The sequence below is a fragment of the Crocodylus siamensis genome, chromosome 4, assembly GCF_052110815.1.
Source record: "Crocodylus siamensis isolate JL-2025a chromosome 4, ASM5211081v1, whole genome shotgun sequence".
Classification (NCBI taxonomy): domain Eukaryota; kingdom Metazoa; phylum Chordata; order Crocodylia; family Crocodylidae; genus Crocodylus; species Crocodylus siamensis.
The window spans coordinates 106660051-106687038 of record NC_143398.1 but is presented as its reverse complement, the minus strand read 5'-3'; the positions used below and the strand labels follow the sequence as shown (position 1 = coordinate 106687038).

Genomic DNA, 26988 nt, shown 5'->3' with positions numbered 1-26988 from the left:
GAGCCAGTAGCTGCTATGTGTGCCCCTTGGGCAGATGGCATGGGAGGGGGCTGAGGCAGCACAACCCCAGGCTCTTCCCCACCATCTACTCTGAGGCGCACATGCGTGCACTGCCCCAGCACCTCCCCGTCCTGTACCTGGAGGCACATGTTGCAGTCACTGCCAGCATGGAGCTCCAGTACCAGCTCCACGGTGGAGATGACTGCATGCATGCCTTGGAATGGATGGTGGAGGAGTAGCCTGGGGTTGTGCTGCCTCGGGCCCCTCCCCTGCCATCCGCCCAACGGGTGTGCAGGGTAGCTGCACAAAGCCTGGCTGATGCTCTGGAGCCCACAGGGGTGTCACTGGGAGGTGTTTGGGGGGTGCTATGGCTGCCCCTAAAGTCACCTTAGCCTCCCCATGGCCACCTCTCCAGCACCGCACAACAACAAAGTTAGTATATGAAATTTTATATATTGTCACCAAGTTTAGAATTTTTAGAAAACCTGGTACTAATTGTAAAAAAAAAAACCAACCCCCCCAACATTTATGATTGTTAACTATATTAATATGCAGTGTGTCCTGCCATATACCTTCCATCCCATTTTTGTTTTTCTGGCGTGCCGGCACCCCAGCACCTTACCAGGTAGACATTGCTGGTTTTTTGGCACTCCATCCAAAAATGGTGCGTACTCCTGGCCTAAGGTTTAAATTTTGTCAGTATTTAAATTTTTTCAGTATAGATGGATGTAACAATTGTATCTTTAATATAATTTGATAAAGATACAAGCTGTTATGATACAGCTGTTAGGTCTGCATGAATCTTCAGAGATTACAACTAGCAAAACCTTTTCAGCTGAAATCGTGCTTCATTTAAAGTCAGTTAGGAAGATGTAGCTGTATAGCAGGGCTAGGCAATGTTTTTTGGCCAGAGTGCCTAAAAAACCACACTGTCTACCTTGGAAGGTCCTGGAGTGCCAGCATGCCAGAAAAACAAAATGAAGTGGGGGAGGGGAACATGGCAGGGTGCACTGTATATTAGTATATTTAATCATTATAAATGTTGCTTTTGTTGTTGTGTATTCCTTTTTTGTTGAGCATGTTGCAATGAGAAAGGAAAAAAAGAGAGAGAGGAGAGCAGAGAGAGAATCAGACATGCACACAGAGAACCACATGCACAAACGCAGAGAACCAGAACACACCCAGAACAGACAAATGTGCGCACACATCCAGAACCAGACACGTGTGCACACACAGACGCACAGAACCAGACAGAGGCAGACAAACACACAGAACCAGATGTGCAGGCGCATGGAGCCGGGCTCTTGGGCCACTAGATAAAGTCCGATCCAACAATGCCCTGGTCCCGTCAGAGCCCCTGTGCTTCCCCAGGAAGCCAGCCCCCAGGATGCAGCGCAGCTAGCCAAGGCCCCAGCCTGGAGCCTGCCCATCAGCCCAACCACCCACCCAGTCTGCACAGCTAAGAGCCCATATAAACCGAGAGAAATCTGTAATAGAGGAATAGACTATAAGGAACCGTCCAGCTGCTAAATCAGTAGAATACCAATTCTTTCTTGACTTTCTAGCTTGACAGCTAGGAGCTTTCAGCCATTCTGTTGCTAAATGTAGAATATTTGTTCTCTTACTCTTATTAAATCATTTGTGTGCCTAGCAGCTGAAGAGCTTTCACTGCATCTCTGAAGCATGAAACACACCTCACTTGGTACTGAATTCAAGTACGAGGGTATTTGCGATCCCTGGGTCTGTGCTATACTTTATTACTCCTGCACTCTAGGACAGGGGTCCGCAACCCCTGGCACCCATGCCGAGCATGGCAAGTGAGGCCATTTTCTTTGCCTTGCGTTGGGGCCGGGGAGGTGGCAGCTATTTGCAGCCTCCTGGCTGCAGCTGGCCCCAGTTCTGGGTAGCTCAGGGGTGGGGAAAATATGGCCCATGAACCAGATCCGGCCCGCGAAACCATTGTCTTCGGCCCACAGGGCCCCTAAAAAAATTTAGATTATTAATATTCATCTGTCTTTGGTTTCTGTCAAAAATGACAGGACCCAGGGGCAGTAGGACCCAGGGGAAGCCTGGCGGGCTCCTGCAACAGCAGGGCCCACTCAGCCCCTGCCTCTGCAGCCAGAAGCCCCAGGAGGGACCATGTGGCTGCACCACACCAGAAACTCATGTAAGGTGGACAGGGCTGGGGAGGACCCCAGGCAGGGAAGAAGTCCGGGGAAAAGTTCTTCCCCCACCCTGTGGATGGCGCTCCCTGCTGCAGCTGGTCACAGCCCATGCGGAACTGTCCTGAGCAGGCACAGGCAGCCCCACATGGGCTGTGAGCAGCTGCAGCAGGGAGCGCAGACCACGGGTTGGGCAAGGGGCCACTTTTCCCCGCCCTGCCGCCGCAGCTGGCCTGGGCCCCGTGTCAGCTCCAGACTCGCCCTTTGGGGCTGTGCACGGCAACAGCAGCTGCAGCCCTCCCTTTCCTGTGCTGGGCAGTGTTCGCTGCTGCTGCCTGCCTGGAGCTTGCATGCTGGGCAGTCCAGGTGAAGCAGTGGCAAACACTGCCCAGTACAGCAAGCAGGGGGGCTGCAGCTGCTGCAGCCATGCACAGCCCCAAAGGGGAAGCCTGGAACCAGCACAGGGCCCAGGCTGGCTGCAGGGCGGGTTACAAGATGGTGCTGAGCGTGGAGAAAAGCATCCCCTCCCTTGACCTGTGGCCGGTGCCCTGCGCTGCAGCTACTTGTAGCTTGTGTGGGGCTGCTTGTGCCTGCTCAGGACAGCCCCGTGCAGGTTGTGAGTGGCTACAGCAGGGAGTGCCAGCCACAGGGTGGGGGAGGGGCCACTTTTCCCCCACGCTCACCACCAGCTTGTTCCCTGCCAGGGAGCAGGGGATCAGGGCTGCACTCTATCCCCCGTCTGTACCATGGGGCTGGGGGGCACTGGAGTGAGCAGGTGCATGGGACTGATGCTGGTATCTTGGGGCCAGCGCCGGCAAGGCCCAGAGCAGGGCAACAGGAGTGCAGGGTCCCGGCCGGTGGGGGCTCTATGGAGCTGGGCCAGCTCTCCCCTCTCCATGCTGGTATAGCCCAGCCTGGCTCCACAGACCCCTGCCAGCCTGTCCCCTGCTCTGGGGCCCACTGGTGCTGGCCCTAGGACATTGGTCCCAAGATAGTGACCAGGTGGTGGGGCTTCTGTCAAGGGGCAGGGCTACCCATGCGGCCCTCGACAGCTTGCCAAAACTGGGTAAGTGGCCCTCTTCCCAAAAATTGCCTGTCCCTGGGATAGCTGTTGCCTGGGGATGCTGCAAGCCCTGCTGGGAACAGCCTGGACTCTGTGGCTATCAGCAGCTACCCAGAGTTGGGGCTGGCTGCAGCCATGAGGCTACAGACAGCTGCTGCCTCCCAGCCCAGGCTCCAACAGGCACAGTGCCGGTACCTGTTGCTTGCCTGGGGCTAGGACTGGGGTGGGAGGGCAGCAGCTGTTTGTAGCCTCCCGGCTGCAGCTGGCCCCGGCTCTGGGTAGCTGCTGATAGCCACAGAGCCTGGGCTGCTTGCAGCAGGGCTTCCGTGGGAGTAGCCACAGAGCCCGGGCTGGGGGAGGGGCTTTGAGTGGGGGGCAAGGGGCAGCAGGGTTGGGGAGCAGGGGCTTTGAGTGGAGAGCAAGGCGCTGCTGCTTGCCTTAGTATCCTGCCATGTACCGCCTGCCCTCATTTTGTGTTTTAGGCATGCCGGCACTCCGGCACCTTCCAAGGTAGGTATTATGGGGGTTTTCGGCACTCCGGCCGAAAAACATTGCCTACCCCTGCTCTAGGATTAGGGGAAATTTGTATTCTATTTGTTGATTTACTTTTGAAAGAAATTGAGGAGATCCTTTGTGGGGGGAAAAATGGGAGTTAGAGGAAAGGTGGGTTTAAAAAAGTCAAAAGTGGACAGAAAGGCATTGGACTGTAGGTGGGATTTAATTTAGTTGGAGAAAAGCTTCCACTTGGAAAGAAAGCAGAACTAGATATGATTTATTTGTATGAGGGAGCCTGGCCAGGGACTTTCTGTCAAGTAGTTTGGCAGCAGAAGAGCAGAAATGGAGGAGCTAACAGTAGGAATGAGCTAGGGTTTTAGAGATTGATACAATTAACTTTTCTTTTACCTCTCCGCTCTATGAATCAAGGAGGGAAAAGACGGAAGCATAGAAAGTATCAACCAAATTAAATAAAGAAAGGGAAGGTAAATGGAAAATTGGGATTGCTCCGTGGCACAACCTACCTAGATGGTAGGTGGTACACGACAGATGTTTCTGGGTGGAAAATTAGCTTTGTTTTGATAAATGAAATATAGCATATTGAATTCACCTGGATTTCGGTAAAACATTTGTTGCAGTGTCACATGTGTAATTATTAGTTAACGAGTACAAACTTGGTGCATAATGAACTGACTTGGGTTTGACAGTGGATAATGTTGAAAGGGGGGAATATTAGGCAGGAGAGAATTACTACTAAAATTTAAAAAAAAAAATCAGTCTAAGGTCCAATTTAATTTCATACTTTCATTAATGATCTTGACAAAACAGTAGGAATGTGCTGATTAAAATTGCTGATTGCTTACTAAAATAATTGACATGATTGGTTTTGATAGCAGACAACTGGACTGTAACCCCAAGAGGTTCTTTTCAGGTCAGTGTTTCTAGGGCAGGGAAGAGAAGGCTGAAAGCAGATAAGTCATCAATATTGATAAACTGGGAGCTGTGGAAAGTCTGCACAATAGGGTGTTTTGGGGGAGGGAGAGAGAAATCGGAAAAAACAGTAATGCTAAAAAAGATGCAAGAGGAGAAACATATTGGTCTTCAAATTTATCTCTGCCTTTATACAAATACAAGGAGTTTGGAGAGTGAGTAGGCTGAATTGAAAGCATAGCCTGTAAGGAAGATTATGGCTTCGCTGGTATAAGAGAAGTGATGTTGTAGTGGGTTGTCAGGTTTCTCAAACACAGTCTTTATTCCTCATGGGCAGACTTGCCCCGTAGGACATAGCATTAACCATAGAGCAAATATATATGTGAAAATAAACAGTTACCTCAAACCCTGGGGGGGTCTTTTCCTATACCTTGAGAGAGTGCCCTGACTCAGTTTTGCAGCCTCCCACCTGATAGCCTTCTCACTTGTGGTCTTTTCCCAGACCCTAAGAGGGTTCTCTGGCACACTGCTGCTGCTTGCCTTAGAGTCTTCTGTCTCTTATGGAGGCTGAACAGGTTCAGGCCCTATGAGGAGAGGCTGAGGGACCTGAACCTGTTCAGCCTCCACAAGAGAAGGCTGAGGGGGGATCTAGTGGCCTGTTATAAACTAGTCAGGGAGGACCAGCAGGCACTGGGGGAGTCCTTGTTCCCCTGAGCACTGCCAGGAGTGACCAGGAATAACAGTCACAAGCTGGCAGAGGGCAGATCTAGGCTGGATATCAGGAGGCACTACTTCATGGTCAGGGCAGCTAGGATCTGGAACCAACTTCCAAGAGAAGTGGTGCAGGCTCCTACCCTGGGGGTTTTTAAGAGGAGGCTAGATGAACACCTTGCTGGGGTCGTTTGACCCCAGTATTCTTTCCTGCCATGGCAGGGGGTCGGACTAGATGATCTACTCAACATCCTTCCGACCCTAGAAACTATGAAACTAAATCCAGGAAGGTGTCAAATTTTGTTGAGGGTTATTGGTTGTATCTGATTTTTGTACAAAAAAAATTGTTGCGTGTATCTGAACAAAGGTAAAGGGGGGGAAAAAAGCAGTATTGATGATAAGCTGGAGGCCTACTGTAGACCACCAGATCAAGAAGAGAAGTGGTGGTGAGATGTTCAGGTGTGTAAGAAGAATATCTAAAACTTAAGAGCTGGTAATTAATGGAAGATGTTACTATCTCTGGAAGGGAAAATGTTGCAAAACATAACTTGCAGACATGAAATTGCTTGGAAACTCCGGAGGAAGTTTTCATGATAAGATAGGAAAGGAAGGCATGAGAATAGCAAAATAAGAACTTTAAGATAGATTTCAGCTGACTTAAAGTAAGGCCTAGAGGTGCACCGATACATCGGTCCCATATCAGATCGCCACCGATATAAGGAAAATTGACTGTTTTGGCAATTGGCTTTTTTTAGGCTGATGTGGCCGATAATGCCACCGGTAAATGCCCTGTGCATGCATGAAGTGCAGCACGCAGGCAGCTGGGAGCGCAGCCTGGCAGCACGGAGAGCAGCCGGGTCCGGCTGGTAAGTCTGTGAGGAGAGGGGCAGACTGAGGCCCCAGCGGTGAGGGAGGGAGTGGGATGGGGGCAGGTGATGCATGGGTGGGGCAGGGCACATGATGGCCACGAGGAGCTCATATGGCGGGGGGTGCAGAGGCTCCCACTGCTGTGTGCCCCCCAGGAGGGCATGAGGAGGGTATGCCACTAGATCTGTGCGAGGGGTGAAAGTAGGCTGCCACTGCGGGTTGGGGCTGGGATGGCACTGGGCTCTTCCCAGCAGGGGCTAGGCTGGGGCAGGTGGCGGTGGCACTGGGAGGGGGGGCTATGGCAAATTTTGGAGTGGCTGTAGCCCCCTCCCAGCACCACAGCTGCCTGCTCCCAGCACAGCCCTGGCCCATTTCCTTCCCCTACCCCCGTACCCCATGCCGGGAAGAGCCTGGTGCTGCCCCAGCCCTCCCTCACACTGTGCAGATCTGGAAACATACGGCCCCCCCCCCCCTTCCTCCCAGGGTGTGTGTAGCAGTGGGAGCCCCCCTCTTGTGCCTCCCAGGCAAGCTCCATCCCCCGTTCCACCCCAACTGTGCAGGGCCTGCCCCTACCCCTGCCTCAGACTCACTCTGTCTCTCATTGCGGGGTCCTCGATCTTCCTTCCTCCCCCCATGCCCTGTCCCCCACAACAGACTTACCAGTTGGACGCTGCTCTCCAAGCTGCCTGTCTTCATACTGGAATCGGATTGGTATCGGCCGATATGGCTCATTAAAAATCGGCCATCAGTATTGGCCCAAAAATTATCTATCAGTGCACCCCAGTAAGGCCTCATGCACAGACCAATTCAAAGAAAAAGAAGTGAAAAAGGTGTAACAGATCTTACTTATTTTATTGGAGGCTCATCCTTAACCTATTCTATTGTAGAGGAAAAATAACAGATCAGTGTGGTTCTGCAAAGAGCTTCTGAAGGACCTGAAAATCAAGAGGCATGTGCAAACAATGAAAGGAAGGGCAAGTCACAAAGAAGTGGCACAAACCTGTAGGGACAAAATCGGGACAGAAAAAGCAAAGAGCACATTACAGTTGCCAAGAAATGTTAGATGACGAGAAGTGGATCTACAAATGTGTCAGGTGGGAGAGAAAGACCAGGGAAACTGGTCCAGTGTTTAGAAGATGAGCATTTCATTGAAGATGCAAAGGAGGTGAAGCTGATAAACGTCTACTTTACCTTTCCCTTCCTCACCTTCCCATCCAAAAAAATAACTGTGAATAGATGCCTGGTGAAATTAATGTAAACAAAGAACAGCAAGTAGTGCGGGTTATAAGAATATGCTGCGGAATTTTTGACAAATTGGACTGAATTTAAGTCGGTGGTGTTTGATGGAATTCACTTTTAGGATGCTGAAGCAACTAGCTGAAAAAATCTTGGAACCACTGGCAGTATTCACAATTCTAGTTTGCAAATGTGACAGGTTAAGTCTTAAAGAACTGGAGGAAAGCCATGATAGTACCCTTCTTTAAACAAGGAGAAGTAGGATTAGGGGATTATAGACTCATCAGCCTGACTTCAGCACCTGGGAAGTTGTAAATTATAAAGCAGTCGGTTTGTAAATGTCTGGAGGGGGAGGGAATGATTACTACCTGCCAACGAACGACTTATTTGTCTTTTTTGGCAGGGTAACCAGTTTGGATGAGGGGCATATGGTGAATGCATCCTGATTTTTAGGGGTTTTTTGATACAATCCAATATGACCTTCACATAAGGAAAGTGGAGAAATTTGTACTAGACAAAATTACCATTAGATGCATTTGTATGTTGAATAGATGCAAGCAGAGAGCAGCTATAAATGGATTGATGTTAAACTGGGAGGACATGTCAGGTAGGGTCCCAGAGGGGTCTGTTTTGAATTTAGGGCTGTTTAACACTTTTATGGATGACTTGGATGGAGGAATGCAGAGGTGTACTCCATCAAATTTGCAGATAACACAAAACAGAGACAATTTTTTTAGTGTTTTGGAGGGTAGGATTAAAATCCAAAAGGATTTGGATAAATCTGAAGAACTGAGCTATAGACAAAAATAAAATTCAACGAAGATAAATACAAATCGTGAGGTGCTGCACATAAGAGGGAAAAACAAATTTGCAAATACAGAATGGGAGATAAGTTTGGCAGTGTAGCATTGCTGAGAAGAATCTGGTAGTTATAGTGAATCTCAAACTCGGTGCAAGTTGGCAGTATGATGCTCTTGTGAAAAAGGAAGAAGCAATTTGGGGTTTCATTAATAAAACGTTGTATGTAAGGGGTGGGAAGTGATTGGTGCTTGGTATTCATTGAACCTTAGAGTACTTTGTCCACTTTGGGGCACTATATTTTTTAAGAAGGTAGTAGAAAAAATGGAGAAGATGCAAAGATAAACAATTAAAATGATAAGCTGCATGAGGGCTGGCTGTAGGAACTATGTATGTTTAATTTGGAAAATAGGAGATTAATAGAAGACATAGTAGCAGTTCTCAAACATTTGAAAGTCTGTCTGAAAGAAAATTAAGGAATTGATCTCCCTTGCTAGAGAGGGCATGGCAAGAGACTGTATTTAAACTGCAGGGAAGCAAGTTTAGATTAAATCTTAATAAGAGCATCCTTGTCTTAAGAGCAGTAAGGCAATAGATTACCTGCCTGGAGATGTGAATCTCCTTTTATTGGAGGTTTTTGAGAACAAGCTGGATCAGCATCTATTGGAGGTGGTTTAGGAGCATTCCTTCCTGCATCTGTGCAGGAGGTTGGGCATGGTGACCCTTGAGGCCCCTTCTAGCCTCATTGTTTGACTGGTGATGCTGAAAACAATCAGGTTCTTGGGAGGAAAGGAGCTCAGCAGCAGAGAGGTTAGAGCAGTGCTTGGTGAGGACTTTGAATAGGTTATGTGGAAAGGTGAGGGTGAAGAAACTCTTCGGCAAAGGAGTCAGGTGAGGGATCAGCATGGCTGCTGGAATCAGTAAGTGAGGCTGTGTACAGATGTTTAGTTTTTACCAGGGGAAGTTTCAGAGAAATTTTCCCCTAGTAGAAGTCCTTCAGGGAGGTGAAGCAGCACAGACTGCAGTCCAAGTCTGCAGCTTGCTTCTCTCCCTAGCTTTCCTTAGTGCCTGAGACCAGGATCCTGCTCTGGGGAAGGCAACAAGAGCAGTGCTGCTCCACTCCTCCCAGTTCCCTTTTTATCTTTAAGGCATGCAGGAATTGTAGAAACTAAGGAGAGATGTTGGAACTCTTCTGCCTAGGGTTGATGGTACTCCTTTTTCAGATTTCTCACTTCTGTCTTCCCTCCCTCCCTTTCTCTCTAATTTAGAGCACCAGCCCTTTAATTGTAATAAAAGGACCATGTGACTTGCTCCTTTTTGCAGGGATGTGAAAACTGGGAGAACCAGATCTCCCTCTTTGCTATTACCTAAATGGTAAGGTATAAACAAACTTGTTTTGCAATTTACAGTTGGATTCTTCCTACCATTCTGCTCCTACAGCTTGGGCAAAAATTTGGGTCTTTACACATACTTTATTTTCCTCTAGATTTGAATTTTTCTGAAGCATGTCCTGTGAATTTGTTTCCAAATTTTTCAAACTGTAACCCTTGATTTTTCTGTAGATATTTAAGTAGTCTTACCAGTTTAACCTGCCAGGTATAAAGAGTTGTTCCTCAGAGAACCAAAGTAATTAACCCACTGGTTTTATTTTCCACCCTGTTTTTAACTGACAGAACCTATTTATATTAAGCCAGTTATGGATTCCCACGTATTTATCCATCGTGTATTGAAGGCTGAGTTCCGTTATAACCTGTGGCAATAAAGACTTGCCAAATGACTCTGAAAGCTTGCAGTTATTAAGAGGAGATGCATAATATGACCATATTGGGTAGAATCCACCAGTAACTTTCAGGTAAACAGCACTGATTTTGATGCATTAATACTGAAACCTGTTGCTGTCAGTCTCACTACCTGAAAGACTAAAACTGAATGACAGAGGGCTAATATAAGGTGGGTTTGCATAGTAGCAAGAATTTAGCAGTATCATATTGAATAAACATTATGTAGTAAGATTATTGTTTAAATATGTTAATAATCTGGAAAGGACTTGAGGAGTGAAGTGGTAAAAGTTTACAGCCTGCCATAATTATTCAGGAATTTGTGTCTAGTTAGGCCTGTATAACTAGGTATTCTCCTTAGCCCACCATAAAGTTAGTGAATGGGTGCTAGCTGTAGCATATGAAACTCAGTTTAATAAATCCAAAGGAATACATATTAGAGGGGAAGATTTGAACTATTCGCACCTTACTGGACTGTAAAGAAATTATTAGTGCCCTTGAAATATTTCTGAGAATAAATCTCTCTCTAATTGAAACTGTTAAAAAAAGGAAACAAAAAAGTATGGTAGACTGCAAAATGAACTATAGAGAATAAGTATGGTATGTCATCAAAGAAACCAATGTTTCTTCGTATGAAATATTGTATGCAGTTTGGCCACCATGTTTCAAAAAGGATGTTAGAATTAGTGGGAGTTCAGTGACAGATGAGTTATGAATGACAGAAAAATTCAGTGAAGTTTGGGATTCTTCACATTAAAGAGGACATGAAGAGGGATTATGAAAAACAAAATATATAAAACAACAGTGGTATAATGAAGATAGATCCTGGTGCTCGTAGTTTCAGCATATAATAGCATGGTGGGATCCAATGAAATGGAGAGAGAGCAAATTCAGAATTGCTTAAAGGAAGTGTGTGGGGCTTTTTTAACATTACATGTAGCTATAGTTGAACATATTGTTATATCAGACATTAAGTTAAGACCATAAACTTTAACAAGATTCAAAAGAGAAACTGAAAATTAATATAGATATCAAGAATGCTTGGAGCTTTTAGAGTTATTTTTTTAAATAACTGCTTAATCTTTCTCCACTTGTTTTGAAGGGAGAATGATGATGTGAAGATGAACTCACATCTGCCTACTGTATGGCTTTTTTGTACCTCCCTCCCTTTGTCATTCGTTCGTTCACTCTTCTGCCATTGGCAGCTCTGGTGCACAGCCAGAATTCTGCTGCCCTCCTCTTTTTTTCTCTCTTTTTGCTGGCACTTTTTAATCAGTGAGTCTCTCCCTCCTTTTTTTTCTTTTTATTTGAGGAGAAAGAAGCCTTTGGTTGCTGGCTATGGCTTCTTTGTCACTGAGATTTAAGTTGTGACCATCCTGTAACAGTTCCATGCCTGCTTCCAGGAGCACTCCAAATGTTTGTGCTGCTTGGGGAGAGTCCTTGTTCGAGGAAAATCATTCATATGCAGACCACTTACCATATGGTCTGGGAAGGACTGGAAAGCTAGACCCAAGACTATTTGGGCACCATATATCCTCTAGCACCAAATTATTATCTCTGAGCATGTCCATTTCCTTAGGTTTGGCAAGAACTTCTGTGGATCACAGTTCCAGGACTACTTCCCAAATGTGGTCCCCATTCTTGGGTGTGGTCAAGGAGGCTGGTTTCAACATTGCTTTGTTCTCCCCATTCTTAATTTTGTACTACCCTGCAAGGATGCTCTTAAAATTCATAGAGGCTCTGGCACTGATGATCTCCCACCATTTTTTGGGTCACTTAATCATCTGTGGCTGATGAGAAAAAAGCTGGAGCTGAACTCTGGCCTTCATTGCCCATTTGTTTTATCTGCAACAGGTGAGGGTGTTTGTCCTCTATACTGTCAGGCTGACTGTAGTTTTGTGAAGAGGTTAGATAGTGGATTTGTATAGGATGATCTGGATAACGATGATCCTGGATAGGGATGATCCTACCTCAGGCATGGGTTTTGAACTAGATGACATATGGAGGTTCCTTCCAGCTCTACTTGTCTATAATTCTACCTTTGCAGGGTGAGGCTTTTTGAAGAAATCACCATGTCTGGCTATTTGTTTAACCAACAAATTCAGGGGTGAGTTTATATCAGCCCAGAGTCACTTGCTCAGAACTGATACCTATAGGATGGCCACTGCATGCTTGATGCATACCTTTACCAAACACTGAGCCATTGCAGAAGCCTCATGGACAAATGGTGTTTGGTAATGTGATCTTCAAGTTGTTGTTCTGTTAGGATTCTGAGACTTGCCCTGAAGTATGTGGGCTTTGCTTGGAGTCATTCACAGCAAGGATGTGCACAGGGGCAATCATTTGATAAAGAGAAATTACTTACCAGTATTAGTATTCTTTGAGATGTATTGCTGTATGCATGTCTGTATCCATCCATCCACGTGGCCCTATGCTCCTTCCTCAGAGTCCAATAGAGTAAGACGCTGTGGATGAAAAGAAATTTGAAGAACAACAAATGTTTGCCTCTCACTCTGTTGTGGAGTATGTGGGAGAGCAAAGCCATAGCACTTCCTATGGATGCTGCTAAAGCAAAAAATAGAAGCTTGAGTGCTTGTGGTGCATGTGTAACCACAGTTAGTATGTGTACATGGAAACACCATATCAGGACCATAGTTACCAGTAAGTAACTTCTCTTTGCCAGCAAATGGCTTCAGACACAAGGGAATCCTGTTTTATTTCACTCACATATGTAGAATCAGAAGAATAGAAAATTAAAGGACCTCTGGAGGTCATCTAGTCCAACCCCCTGCTCCAAAGCAGGACCATCTCCAACTAGATCATCCCAGCCAAAGCTTTGTCTATCCGGGTCTTGAAAATATCCAAGTCTGGAGCTTCCACCTCCTCTCTGGGTAATCTCTTCCAGTGTTTTACTATCATCCTAGTAAGAAAATTCTTCCTAATATCTGACCAAAACTTCCCTTGCTGCAACTTGAGACCATTGCCCCTTGTTCTGTCATCTGCCACCACTGAGAACAGTGTAGCTCAATCCTCTTTTGAAACCTCCCTTCAGGTATTTGAAGGTTGCTGTTAAATCCCTTCTCAGTCTTCTCTTCTCTAGACTAAATAAACCCAGTTCCCTCAGCCTTTTCTCATAAGTCATGTCCCCCAGCCCCCTCACCATTTTTGCTACCTTCTGCTGGACCCTCTCCAATTTGTCCACATCTTTTCTGTAATGGGGGCCCCAAAACTGAACACAGCACTCCAGATGTGGCCTCACCAGTGCTGAATAGAGGATAATAATCACTTTCTTTGACCTGCTAGCAACACACCTACCAATGCAGCCCGGTATGCTGTTAGCCTTCTTAACAACAAGGGCACACTGCTGGCTCATATTCAGTTTGTCTATTGTAACCCCCAGGTCCTTTTTTGCAGAGCTGCTGCTCAGCCAGTCAGCCCCCAGCATGGGATTGTTCTGTCCAAAGTGCATGACTTTGCACTTGTTCTTGTTGAACCTTATGAAATTTCTTTTGGCCGAATCCTCCAATCTGTCTAGGTCACTCTGAATCCTAGCCCTGCCCTCTAGCATATCTACTACTCCCCCTGCAGCTTGGTGTCACCTTCAGACTTGCTGAGGTTGCACTCTATGCCATCTTCCAGGTCATTGATGAAGACATTGAACAAAAATACTCTTTTACAGTACCATTTCTAGCTTTTTCATGCTTTGAAATCATCCCCTCTGTGGTGTAAAGAACTCTTTAATAATCACTATGTGGAAGAATAGTTACTATTTATAAACTGGTCTTTAAATTTAAGGAATGGAATGGTAAAGTTGTATAGATTTCATAGACATTTGGGCTGGAAGGGACCCCGGAGGATTATCGAGTCCAGCCCCCTGTCCCAGGGGCAGGAAGTCAGCAGGGATAGGATCCCAGCAAGATAAGCATCCAAATATGTCTTAAAGGCATTCAAAGTGGGTGCATGAACCGCCTCCGGCGGCAGTCTGTTCCAAACCTTGGGGGCTCAAAAGGTGAAGAAGTTCTTTCTTATGTCCAGCCTGAATTGGTCACAGCGGAGTTTGTGACTGTTCGATCTTGTCAACCCTTGGGGCGCTCTGGTGAACAGATGTTCCCCCAGATCCTGATGAGCACCCCTGATAAACTTATAGATGGCCACCAGATCACCCCTGAGCCTATGCTTTTCCAGGCTGAATAGCTCCATTGTTCTCAGCCTCTTATCATAAGGTCTATTTTCCTGATCTCTGATCATGCGCGTGGCCCTCCTCTGCACCCTCTCAAGCTTCTCCACATCTTTTTTGAATTGTGGAGCCCAAAACTGGACACAGTACTCCAGCTGTGGCCTCACCAAGGCCAAGTACAGAGGGGAGAAGGACATTCCGGGATCTGCTTGAGAAGCATCTATGGATGCAAGCCAGTGTTTTGCTCGCTTTACTAGCCTCAGCATCACGCTGAAGGCTCATGTTCATCTTGTGGTCAACCATGACTCCCAAGTCCCTTTCATCTGTAATGCTAACCAGTATAGCACTACTGGGCCTATAAGCATGGTGCAGGTTTTTCTTCCCAAGGTGGAGAACCTTGCATTTTTCGGTGTTAAACACCATCAGGTTATCATCCGCCCATTTCGTGAGTCTGTCTAGATCCGCCTGGATCACCCTCCTATCCTCAGGTGTGGATGCCTTACCCCAGAGTTTGAACTCGGCCAGTCCGCTTCGGACACCAATGTCCACATCTTTGATAAATATGTTAAACAGTGTAGGCCCTAGGACAGAGCCTTGTGGGACCCTGCTGGTCACAGCGCACCAAGATGATTGGCTCCCGTTGACCACCACCCTCTGGGTCCTACCGCGGAGCCAGTTCCCCAGCCAGTGGATCGTGGTGACATCAAGACCGCAGTTAGCCAGTTTAGCCAAGAAGTGATCATGACTTTTTTTAAAGTCGAGGTATGCAACGTCCATCTCTTCCTCCTTGTCGAGGTGATAGGTCACCTGGTCATAAAAGGAAATGAGGTTGGTCAAGCAAGACCTACTCACAACAAACCCATGCTGGGTATCCCTCAGGATATTGCCTTCAGCTAGTCTGTTAAGGATGGCCTCCTTGATAATCTTTTCCAAGACCTTCCCCAGGATAGAGGTTAGGCTTATGGGCCTGTAGTTTGCCAGATCTACTTTCTTCCCTTTAAAGGCAGATCAACTCTATTCAGGTTTCCTTTGGGGAGGGGGGAATATTATTGTAATGGAAACATTGTCTACTTTTTATGACTATTGAAACTGCATTAAGGATTTATTTTCAGAAACTGTTGCTGTGTTTAGAAGTGAGAGCATGGAGTTTGTTGCAAACCCACTCCAGCAATGATCAAAAGCAGCCTTCCTCCAAATTTTATGATAGAAGATGATGTACTTTTCCAAAGTGTCTCTTAAACGTTCCAAACCCTTACTTTTTGGTTTAACAGGGAGGAGTTAATTTTATGTTTTACTGCTGTGACAGGTAGTTGTCTGGATGGATGGCTAAACATTTGTCCTACAAGAAAGTGAGAATGAGAAAGTAAATATAATTTGCCAAAGGACAATCTGGATCTCAGGTTTGAGATGTTACCAAGAAAATACCTGATTTTGGGAGGGCAAAAAAAAATGGCCTTGCTTATTTCTTTCTTCCCCCAAAATGACTGCACTTTAAAATGGTGTGTGGCTGTGACATTTGGTCTAACTATAAGAAGAAAAACTTACTAAATTTCCTAGAGCTGTAAATGGGGCAGGTTCTGAGTCTGCCTGATAATTTAACTAATATTTCAAAATATGCTCCTTCTGTAATATCTGAGGTATAAGTAGACAAAATATAATGCGTAATACTTACCAAAGCTGAGCTAAAAATCTTTTATCCAATTGTGAGAGAGAGAGAGAGACTTGATGCGGGGAAAACAATCCTCTTATATTTAAACATAAGTAGAAACAGTTTGAATTTAAATGTATCCTTTTAAAGATCAGTTTCAGATAATTGGATGTTTGGTAAAACCTAGATAAAATTGTACTTTCTTCAGAACTGCAGAACATCAAAGATAACATGAAGTTACACTAGGGGGAAAAAATTAAGCAGCAAGCCATTCCTGAGGATTGAAAGAAAATGATGCCCGGCACACTGAGCTGTGCAGTTCTCCTCCTCCTCCTTTTCCCCTCTGTCCCCTTCCCTGTCAAGGAAATAACAGTTAGTTAAATTTGAATTCTTTTTGCATGCAAGTCCTAATCAAATATTTGAAGGAATGCTATAGCTGGGACTCTTTGTATCTCCTGGGATTCTCCTAGTGTAAAAGACTTCTGGTCTGATGTTAGGCTACTGAGAAAAGAATTACTTTAGCAAGAGGCACTCAACTTTTCTTGATACATTTGTATTAAAGTCCTGATTTACAGGAATAAATCATTCATAGAGACATATTTTGTGACTAGTTGTTGAATATATTTCATCAACACAGTTGCTAATAGATATACTTGCTATCAAAATCTCGTATGTAAATTAAAAGAATTATGCAACGAGACAACATACTACCTACATAGGTTAAATAAGCTGGGGCCCTGTGCTAGGAAGGTAGTTTTAGCTCCGTTTTACAGATTGGAAAACTGAGGAATAAAGTAGTTATAGTCTAAAGTAAGCATGTCAAATATATAGCCCATGGGCTGGATATGGCCCACAGAGCAGTGTTATCTGGTCCACGGAGTTCGTAGAGGGCCAGGAATTCAGGGGAAGGGGCCACCCCCAAAATCTGGGATATGGAGTCCTCTTGGGGATGTGTCGGGAGCAGTGGGTGAGCAATGGCTGCCTTAACTCCCATAGTGGTCTGATGCCACTTGCCACATTATGCTATTGCATCCAGGTCTGGGCTGCAAGGACCCCTGAAGTCTAAATCTGGGTTGTGGGGGCTGGCTGGGTTTGACACCCCTGGTCTAAAGTATATGGCAGTTTTGGATACCCAATGTTGGATGTGTAGACTCAGAAGACTGGAAATTAATTAACACTTTGCATGCACAGAGCACAGTTCCCATTGACTTCACTTGCAGCTGTGAATGCTTAGAATTTCTGCAAATCGGACTTCTGGGTTTGAAGTCTTAAGTCTTGCACTGATCCTTTTTTCCTCTCTGCCTTTTTCTTTTGCCTCATTCACTCTGTACCTCCTAACATATGCAAGGAAAGAAGTGGAGTTCTATGGAAAATGCTTCTGTTTAGTATGCAACTCTGATTTATGTGCAGAGAAATGCCATTCTGTTCACTGAATGAGGTGGGAATCTCATGGGAGGAAAAATATGATCATGTAAATAATATGTATCCTAAACCACGTGTACAAAAAGGGCTGAATAAAGATTCTAGCATTTTTAATTCTGAAGTGCCGGACACTGCAACCTTAATATTTCTTTAAAGCAGTGTAGGTAGCTTAAATTTTAAACATGGCTAACAGAAAAACCAAATTCTGTCATGTGGCATGATGCTGATATCTATATTCACTAGAGTTGTAATGTTTAGAATCGCTGCACCAACCTCTGCCACATTCTTCCATGAGAAACCAGGAGTGTACAGATGTCCAGGCATTTTCTTCCAGGGTAAAAATGGCCACTCCCAGTTTCTCCTGGGAGAGTGAATGTCTGTACATACTGTGGCTTCTCTCAGAGGAGGACGCAATTCTCCAGTACCCTTCCCCCCTACTTACTCAAGGAGACAGTGTGTCCACTTGCTGGACTCCTTTGCTCGGGCAGGGAGTAGCACATGCCCCCTTCACAATCCCAGCCTTGTGTTTCAGGGAAACACAAACTGTGTAGGCAGTTTGCGTCAGCCAATCAGAGTTGCCACATGCACTGCTGCCTTCTGTCTCCAGGCAGACTAAGGAAACCTGCAGAGCATGCTAAGATGCCTCCCTTGGCTGCACAGTATCAACACTCCAAGCTGTTTACTCTTCAGAGCCTTAGTATTCAAATATCTGTATACATGGCTGGGTAAGTTTCTTTACCAGGAGAACAAACCTGGGAGAATTCTCCCAAATTATTTGAATGCATGTCTGCAGCCCGCATCTTTCCTCTCCTCTTCCTGTTGGCTTCTGTCCCATCCTCTCCAACATAACTCTCCCTGGGCTCCTTAGCTTCCCCTTTATACCGTTGCCTTATGCACATGTCCTTGTTTCCTTTGGGCCTTCTGTCAAAGTTTTAATTTTATCTTTTCCAACTCTTCCTACATTTAATTCGGGTACCTCCTCCAAGCTCCTAGTCAGATTTCTGCCTCTTCTTCCCATGGTTCCAAATGGCATCCCAAATCTCTTCGTTCAATTGGTTTCCCCTCCAGCATTTCCATAGCTGTATGTCCAAGTCTGTTTGCCCAGTTGGTACCACGTCTGCTCTCTGCCTCACTTCCTCATCAAATCTTCATCTACTATTCCCCTTGCCCATCCTGCCAGCTCTTAGTCCAAGTCTCCTTGTCCAGTCACTCCAATTCATCACCCGCTCCTCTTGCTGCTTGTTCAGTTTCATTGTTGCCTTCAGTAGTTAGTTGGCTAGTGAAAACTTCTTCCCCGCCCCCCCCACATACATACATACACACACACATATATACTTTTCCCCACCAGCTCTCATTCTTGTCGCTGAGCAAGTTAGTTCCCTCCCCACTGCAGCATGGTATCAACACAAAGGAGATTGCAAATGCTGGAGAGAGAGTGAAGCCCCCTTTTGGTTCCTGTGTTTAGCTCCATCTCAGCCCAACAAAAATATGTAGTACTAGCCAGTTGCCTGTCAAGAATGATGGGGAGCAGGGGCTGGGATGGAGTGCCATCACCTAACGCCCCATGCTGCCTCTGTTCTGTCTCTTGCAGTGCTGCTGGCCTTGACTTCCCCACCCTCTGTCTGGTCCTCATGTGGCTTTGGAATCATGGCGGTGCTCCTCCATGTTTGGAGCATTCTGAATGGCTGTTTCCATCAGCCAATCAGAGTGTGAATAAAGCATGACAGGCAGACTGGCAGACTTAGGCTTCTATAATATTAGAATAGGACAGGCCTTAGGTCAGTAAATGGGTATGTTTTAGGGGTAAGGAAATGGATACAAAGGAAAAAAAGGCTAGTCTGAATATCAGAAGGAACTTTTTTGACTGCGGTGTATTAGATTGTAGAATACTTTCATGAGGAAAGTAATGGAAGTCCCATTGCTTTGAACATTTAAACAGTAGATGAGACGTATAAAATGTACTGTAAAAAGCAATTGTACATTAGTGGGGAGAAGGCACTGTGATTTAAAGAGTGTCTTTCATCTCTTTCTTTTGGAGAGTATTCATATACAGTGATTGGAATGCAGTATGTAGCCTAACCTTGTAAGGTGGCATCCACCGGGCCTTGAAACAGGATACGCTGCTTTTTATTGTCATCTTTAGGTAGGGCACTGGTATTTTAGGGTGTGTGTACACCACAACCTTGGCCCTTCCTCCCTCAAATATCTTTCTTGAATCCCATGCTTGAGAGGGGTTGTGGGGGGCACTGCCTCAGTTCTGGGCTTGGTGCATGGGAACAAGGTGGGTAGGTTGCATCAGTGCCACTTTCTAGCAGTGCTGGAGATGTGATATAGACATACCCTAACTATGCCTAGAAACTAAAGTGCAAGACAACAGTTCAGTGGTCTAGTCCAAAGATAGCTGTAATCTGTAACCATTTTCATTTACTTCAGAGGGATTTGTATTACACCTCTCTGTTGAGCATAATTAATTTAATTTGAGGTGTTCTGATTGTCTTTATGGGTGGTCAAGGCTTAGGATTTTTCAAGCCTGGGACACCTTTGTTGTACTCTGAGTGAAATGTTAGGGGAGAGTAGAGGAAAAGTAGACCATGCCATGTATTATCAGTAAGTGGCAACAAAATATTAAAATGGTAACATTTTACAATTCGAGGTATTTAGTAGACCTGTACAAAGCTTCAGTTGCTGAATTGAGTTGAATCTCCTCAATCAAATTGGTGGCTGAATCTCTGAATCCAAATCTAATCAGGAGACCCATTAATCTCTCTGGAGAGATTCAACAATTTGGCCATAGTAGACACAGCTTCATGTATGGTGTTTTTTTTTTTTTTTTCTCTACATACCTTGAGATAACTTGTGTGGCCTGTGAGTGCTGAGATGGTGGGGCAGATGGAGTGTCCCACAGGAGCGCGGTGGGGGGGTGGGGGCTGTGTGCTCAGCAGCAGACCCGGAAATGGACCAAAAGTAGTACTTTTGGTCTACTTCCAGGTCTGCCACGGAGCACATGGGGGACCTCCCCCTTCTTTGCGACAGGTGCCTCCTGGGTCTGAGGGGGTACCCGGGGTGTCCCCCACATGCTTGGTGATGGACCTGGAAGTGGAACTTCTGGGAGTGCTGCCAAACACACTGGGGACCCACCCCTCCTGCTCCCATGGGATGTTTGATCCTCCCCACCATTTCAGCATTCATGAACTGCACCTGGTACCTTGAGGTACATATGGAAAACATAAAGCTGTGTCTATGGCCAAATCGCTGATTCTCCAAATCAGAATTGAATCTTCAGATTCAGCCAAAGCAAGTCAGGACAGTGATTCGAATTGGCAAATCGAAACATTGTCCCCTGAATCGGGCCAAATCTGAGTCGAATACTGCTGGCTTCGCACACCCCTAGTATTTAGCTACTTTTTAATATATTTTATCATTCTGATTGTTTAAAGAATACTTTAACTTAAATCACAGTTCAGCCCAAAATATGTTTACATGGTTTTTATACACCACACCTATAACTAGTGGGGACAGAGGAATTGTCCTCGCTTGTCGCTTGTGTATTTCAACATACTGTGATCAGGTTCAGTCTTTGTCCTGTGTAGTCATTTACTTATGTTAGATGAGCTTTTCAAGAAGGAAATGGGGAGAAAAGATGCATTTCACAAATAGGAAAGTGTGCCTTTGGAACCAGAAACGTCCACTGTGGTCTCAAGGGCATTGTATAACCTGGTGCTACTTCCCTCTTTTTTACATTGCCTGGATTTCAAGTGGGTATTTTCTGTTTAACATCCTATCCTGCTTTCTGTTTCTAGCATATTGAATTTTATAGGTCTTACTAGTTTGACTAAATGGCACATCACTAATTACAGCACAGATTCTTTACAATTATGTGTATGCTCAGTGTGTAGTTATCGATGTGCTGTCTCTCTGCCCAGTTACAAGCTGAGAAGAATAAAAATCATCCCTTGAATCAGATCTATGTTCACTTTGAAATTGTTGGTTTAGGTGTTGTCATACTCAGCTGAACTTGTCTACAGTACACCGAGGACTTTTGGAGGTTTTTATTTAGGAGTTTATGAAATGCTGTGAAAATTGAAGATGTGGACTTTTGAGCTACTTTATAAACTTCATGGGGATTGAAAAAGTCATTTACTTTAGTAGAAGAACCTGGTCTTCTAATATTTGTTGTCTTTGACTTGCAGGTTCCAGCAAGATGTGGGGTGACTGTCCGGGATACTCTAAAGAAAGCTCTCATGATGAGAGGTCTTATTCCAGAGTGCTGTGCTGTTTACAGAATACAAGATGGGTATGATGAATGTGTGATCTGTCTTGTTTATACATGTTGGGGTTCTTTCAGGTTCTTAACCAGCACGATCCTATTCCACCCAACTGTGATCAGTTTCAATGAATTCCGAATAATCTGATCAGAATAAGATAAAATGATACAAGTGAAAATACAGCATGTGGTAGCAGCTCCCAATAATTCCTGCAAATTAGTAAACTGGAACTGTTATGGGGCAGGTTGTCACATGAGAACCTTTTTCTTTGAATGTATAAAAAATCTAGTTTTTGGACCCAAGAAACCGTCCATTTTCTATTGTCGGAGGTTTTTGTTACAGCTGATTTGAAAAGAGTGTACCTCTTCACTCTGCTTTGTCCAACAGTAGTGCAGTTATTTGGGGTCAACTCAACTTAATCTTTGCCATTTAAATTTCCAACAGTGGAAGTCTGGGCAGCAGACTTTCCACAATACCACAACCCCCTCAATAACAGCTTTTTCACATCTTCAGCATGAGATCTGCAGCCTTACAGGTTGGTAACTATCAAGGGCTTTTTTGCACTTTAGAGAGAAGAAGCCAATTGGTTGGGACACTGACATTTCCTGGCTCACAGGAGAGGAGTTGCACGTGGAAGTCTTGGAGAATGTGCCGCTTACCACACACAATTTTGTACGTACTGCTTTTAATGAAATGTCTAAAATGTTCGCTGGAATGACATCTACATTGATAATTTTTAAAAATTTAAAATAACTTTGTTTTTGAATGAAAAAAGTCTTTTGTGTAGATTGTTGCATAAGCAGTTATAATCAAAAAAGCTCAAGTGAACCAGAGCTTACTGTAATTAAGGTAATTGACAGTAACAAAAACACAGCTTAACGTTTTCAAATTTAGATGTGATACACCTTCCAGAATCTATAAATCTAGACTTTTAAAATCAGCACTGCATTGCAGAGTGATGGTAATAATAGACTATTTTTGTGTTGCTGTATCTATAAAATGTATTCTTTGCTTCCCTGCTGGCTCTACAGCAGCAATTAACTAACGAACTAACTATTCCCAGAGCTGTGCTGACATCATCTCTGATGCTGGTACACAAATATGTTTTGACCTGATAAGGCAGTACGTGAGTGGAAGCTGTTAAGCAGAGCCCATCTGGATCGTTGCAGCTCCAGAAAATAATGGAAATCACGTTTATCACATGAAAAAGGGCAAAATCTAAAGCAAAGCAGTGTTTTGTAGCTTCTTAAATTGTATCCCACAAAGAGTGAACAGCTAAATGAATGCCTAAAGTTAGGTAAACACTGGATTTGTTTTACTCAGGAAATCTTGCTTGGGATACTTTTAGCTTGGTGATGTTACTGAAGCTGAAAACCAAAACAGAGAGTAAATTTTTGTTTTATAGTGTTTACATGTCCACATTTTGCTTCTTCAAACTCTTCCAGGTTTTACTGCTCAACTATAAGATACTTGAATGTTCCTTATCCCCTGAATTTGTTATAGATGTCATCTAGTTGCTCATAAAGCTAAAAGCATTCCCAGCATGTATTGGAGGGGAGTTATTTTTAAGTATCCTGGCTCTTTTTTTTTTTCTTTTGCTTGTTTTTTAAGGTGAATGGCTTCAAAATTAACATCTGTTTGAATTTATGGCCTAGCATAGATATTCTGTGGTACTTTGTGTACAGTCTTGCTGCCATCATTCTTACTGTTCATGACATAATGCACTAATTCTGCTAATGGGAATTTTCTGTGCCCCACCTTTGCCGTCTCTCTCCCCCCCCAAAAAATCTGATTTTTTAAAAAAAAACTTGGATGCCTAGGGATGTCGCGGAATGCCGGGGTTGCGATTCCGGCACCGCTTGGGGAGCCACGGGCTTTATGGAACGGGCGAGCGCGCGGCTTGTGGGGCGGGATTGGAGGTAGCTCTATAACCGTCTTCGAGGTTCGCCGAGCTGGCGCAAGTAGACGACTTAGAGTAAGTTGTTAGTTTTTTTTTTATAATAAGTCTGTGGGATGTATGTTGGTTCACGGGGTTCCGGAGCAAGTCCTTGCTTTCTACCACTGGAACTAGTCCAATGATGGGTGTGGCTGCCAACTCCTTAAGTCCCAGAATTGGTCAACAGCTCATTGAGATGGGATGTCAGTAGAAGAAGTTATTACGGAGTAGATATAAGGTGAAGTAAAAATTTGTTTTATTCACTCACCTGGCCTCACCCTCTTACGAATAAGAGGGGAGGCCGGCTGGAACGAAGTTGCAGTAAATATAAGTATAGAGAGTGTAGATATGCTGTCTAAGCTACGAAGAGAGGCAGTCGAGAAGTGGAGTCTCCGATATTTCTTCAGTTACAGTATGCTGGATACAAAGGGGGTCTGTTGGCCCACAGGGTTCACTAGTAAGCCCTTGCTTTCCACCACTGGAACTAGTCCAATGATAGGTGCGGCTGCCCACTAGTTAGTCCTAGGGCTGGTCAACAGCTCATGAACAGGATGAAAAATAATAAAACTGTAACGCAGTGAATCGCTGTCGATTGTTGGATTTTCAAGGCCTTGGTTTTCGCTGGGATACGACCAGGCGAGGAGACTGAGGACCGGCTTACAGGGTGATCAATCCTGAAGGGTTGTCCAGTCGTCATCTCTGCTGTTTCCTGCTGCTTTGCCTCTTTATAGATGTTGGTTGGACTGCCTCTATGACACTAGCTATGATATAAGCTAAGCATACAGGGATAGGATAGTTTCTTTTACACAATAGTTACTAGGTAGATTTTCTACGTAAGTTTTGTTTCTCCAGGTATGACACTTACAGATAAGAAAAGAAACTTATAATATGCGCGTGTGTAGCTTGGTACAAGTGTGGAAAGCTACAAAGCTTTCATTTTGATTAACAGTCAAGACTACAAGGTCACATAAATGTCAGAATGCTGCGTGGCAGTTATACAGAAATAAAATAACATCTTTACAAGGGATAGCCACTTAAATCTTCATATAAGGAGCTTAAGTCCATGTGATCTGTTAGATGTGCTGAAAGTACCTTCTCCAGCTGAAGTCAGTAGAAGCTGTAGGTACATACAACTTTTGAGAATCAAGTCACTGCCTGAGTGCTCAATTTAGATGGCTAACTTCAGACACTCAGATCTGAAAACTCTGGCTTGAATACTTCTGTTTTTGTAATCCAGTTTGTTTTATATCATCTTTATTTTAGTCTGATAAACTGTTGAAAGGAAGTCCTAATTTTTGATAAATAAGTCTACTTCAAGTAGAAGACCACAGTGCCTGCGTCTACGCTTACTATTAATGCGCCTGAATAAACTACCGCGCAGTTTGCGCAGGTGTTTATTGCTCCTAGGTGCAGCATTTACACATGAGCCTGGGTGGAGCAGCCCCAGATGGCTGAGGCCCCGGGGACTCAACGTGTTGTGGAGGGGCTGGCTGGGGCACAAGGGTGTTTACACTGTGGGGGTGGCTAGCAGGCAGCCCCGCATCATAGCACTTTTGTGTCCCAGCCAGCTCCAGTCACCGTCTATGCGTGTTTCAGTTCACTAAATAACTTGTCCCGGCCAGTACTCTCCTACAGTGCAGTTACTTGGTTTACTACAGCTTACTAGTGCCGCATGTTTAGACGGTGATGCGTTACCGTGGAGCAAATTAGCCAGCTCGACAGTAAAGCGCACATGTAGATGTACCCAGCATGTATAAAATAACTTTTGCTCATTGTGTATATAATCTGTATCTCCGAGACCCAAAAAGAGAGTAAAAGCATATGACATTTTATATTTTAGTGGAAGTAAATCATTTGTGTCAGGCTCACCAAAAATGTCTCATCTAACTGTAATTATTTTTGACACCACAGGTACGAAAGACATTTTTCACTTTAGCGTTCTGCGACTTCTGTCGAAAACTGCTTTTCCAGGGATTCCGATGCCAGACTTGTGGTTATAAATTTCACCAACGCTGTAGTACAGAGGTCCCACTGATGTGTGTTAATTATGACCAGCTTGAGTAAGTAATCAAAACTCCTAACTTTTGTTTTTTACTTCAGACTTTTGCTGAGTTTCCATATATAACACACACAGTTGTCAGATATAATTGAGTGAAGAGAAGCACCAGAGAAAATACAGTAGTCAAATTTAGTTCTTGTTTTCAGATATGCTGATGTTCAGTTAACCAGTTCATTTTTTTTTTTTTAAGTGTACTGTGAAATCCTTTCTTAGAAGATGCATAGAAAAGGTGGCGTCTTCTTGATGGCACAGGAAAAACCTGCCATTGGTTGCAGTTATCATTCTACAGTGAAATGTTTTTCGTAAGGAGATGCATAGGTCCTATCTGCAGTGTTTAGATGCAGATTTATTATCTTTGACCACAGATACCATAGAGTTCTCTAGATCCATAAGGTTGAATTTGAATTTTGTTTTACATTTCTGGTTTCACAGAACTAGGTAAAAAAGATGTGGACTGCCCCACCCACTATGGCTTTTTGGAATTTTTTTTTACTCAATTTATTCTATACTAAGTTCCCTAACAAAAATTGATGCTGCGTCTGTAGTCATCTTACTTCTGAACACAGGGTCCGTTCAGTTTGTCAGCTTCAGGAAAGCCATTTAAATAGATTTTTACACTTCCAAATGTTAGTTGTTGAAAAATTTATTTACTTCTTCCTTATGCTTGCATTAATTGTGGCTTCCTTAGGCACTTTTAGATAATGAGCTCAGAGGTGTGGATACCATAGTTTTAACGACATTTGGCAGTCCCTTCTTAGTATTACATCAACACAGCTTTCCAATTAATTTACTATGAATTAACATGTAGGTAAAATTTGCATGTTTGTTCTACTGCCTAGCAACCAGGTTTTTCATTACTGCTTCAAGTATCCTAAAGATATTTCAAAATTACTTGATACAAGAAGATGTTTAGGGCACTAACTCTTGCTCCTTTGCAGTTAAGTTACAACTGGAGGAGCGTGTCAATGCATTTTTTATTGTAAAATACAAAATTTAATCCATAATTTTTTTCTTCCTTAGTGTATTGTGCTGTGAAGCTTTTGCGTTTTGCACAAGTTAGGTTTGTTTTTGTTCTGTTCTTACCCCACAGTTTGCTGTTTGTCTCCAAGTTCTTTGAACACCATCCAATATCACACGAGGAGGCTTCCTTAGGAGACACCAACCAAGCATCTGGATCGTACCCCTCTGTGCCCCCCTCAGATTCTGTTGGGTATGACATTATTCCTGCTGTTTAATTACACGATATTCTGATAGTTTGCCTTCATATATATAGGATATTGCTTCACAGCCTCTCTCCAACCTGCACAGTTAGTTCCCAGGTGCTTGCCCTTGTGCTTAACTTGGTTAGTCAGTGGTATCATAGAAGTAAATAGGAGTATTCACATACTTGAAAAGTAGGCACATGGCTAAGCATTTCCAGGATTGGGGTCAATCCTGTACT

The 26988-nt window shown here is 44.3% G+C and overlaps 1 protein-coding gene across 3 annotated transcripts in view; it reads left to right on the top strand.

Annotated features, from left to right (window-relative positions):
• BRAF (B-Raf proto-oncogene, serine/threonine kinase) overlaps positions 1-26988 on the top strand; it is a 130690-nt gene that overhangs the window by 56689 nt on the left and 47013 nt on the right. For all 3 annotated transcript variants that reach the window (XM_090043302.1, XM_090043303.1, XM_090043301.1), the window contains 4 exons: positions 21478-21581; positions 22122-22224; positions 25400-25548; positions 26638-26757. In XM_090043302.1, coding sequence (XP_089899428.1) covers positions 21478-21581; positions 22122-22224; positions 25400-25548; positions 26638-26757 — 476 coding nt within the window. The remainder of the gene's footprint in view (positions 1-21477; positions 21582-22121; positions 22225-25399; positions 25549-26637; positions 26758-26988) is intronic.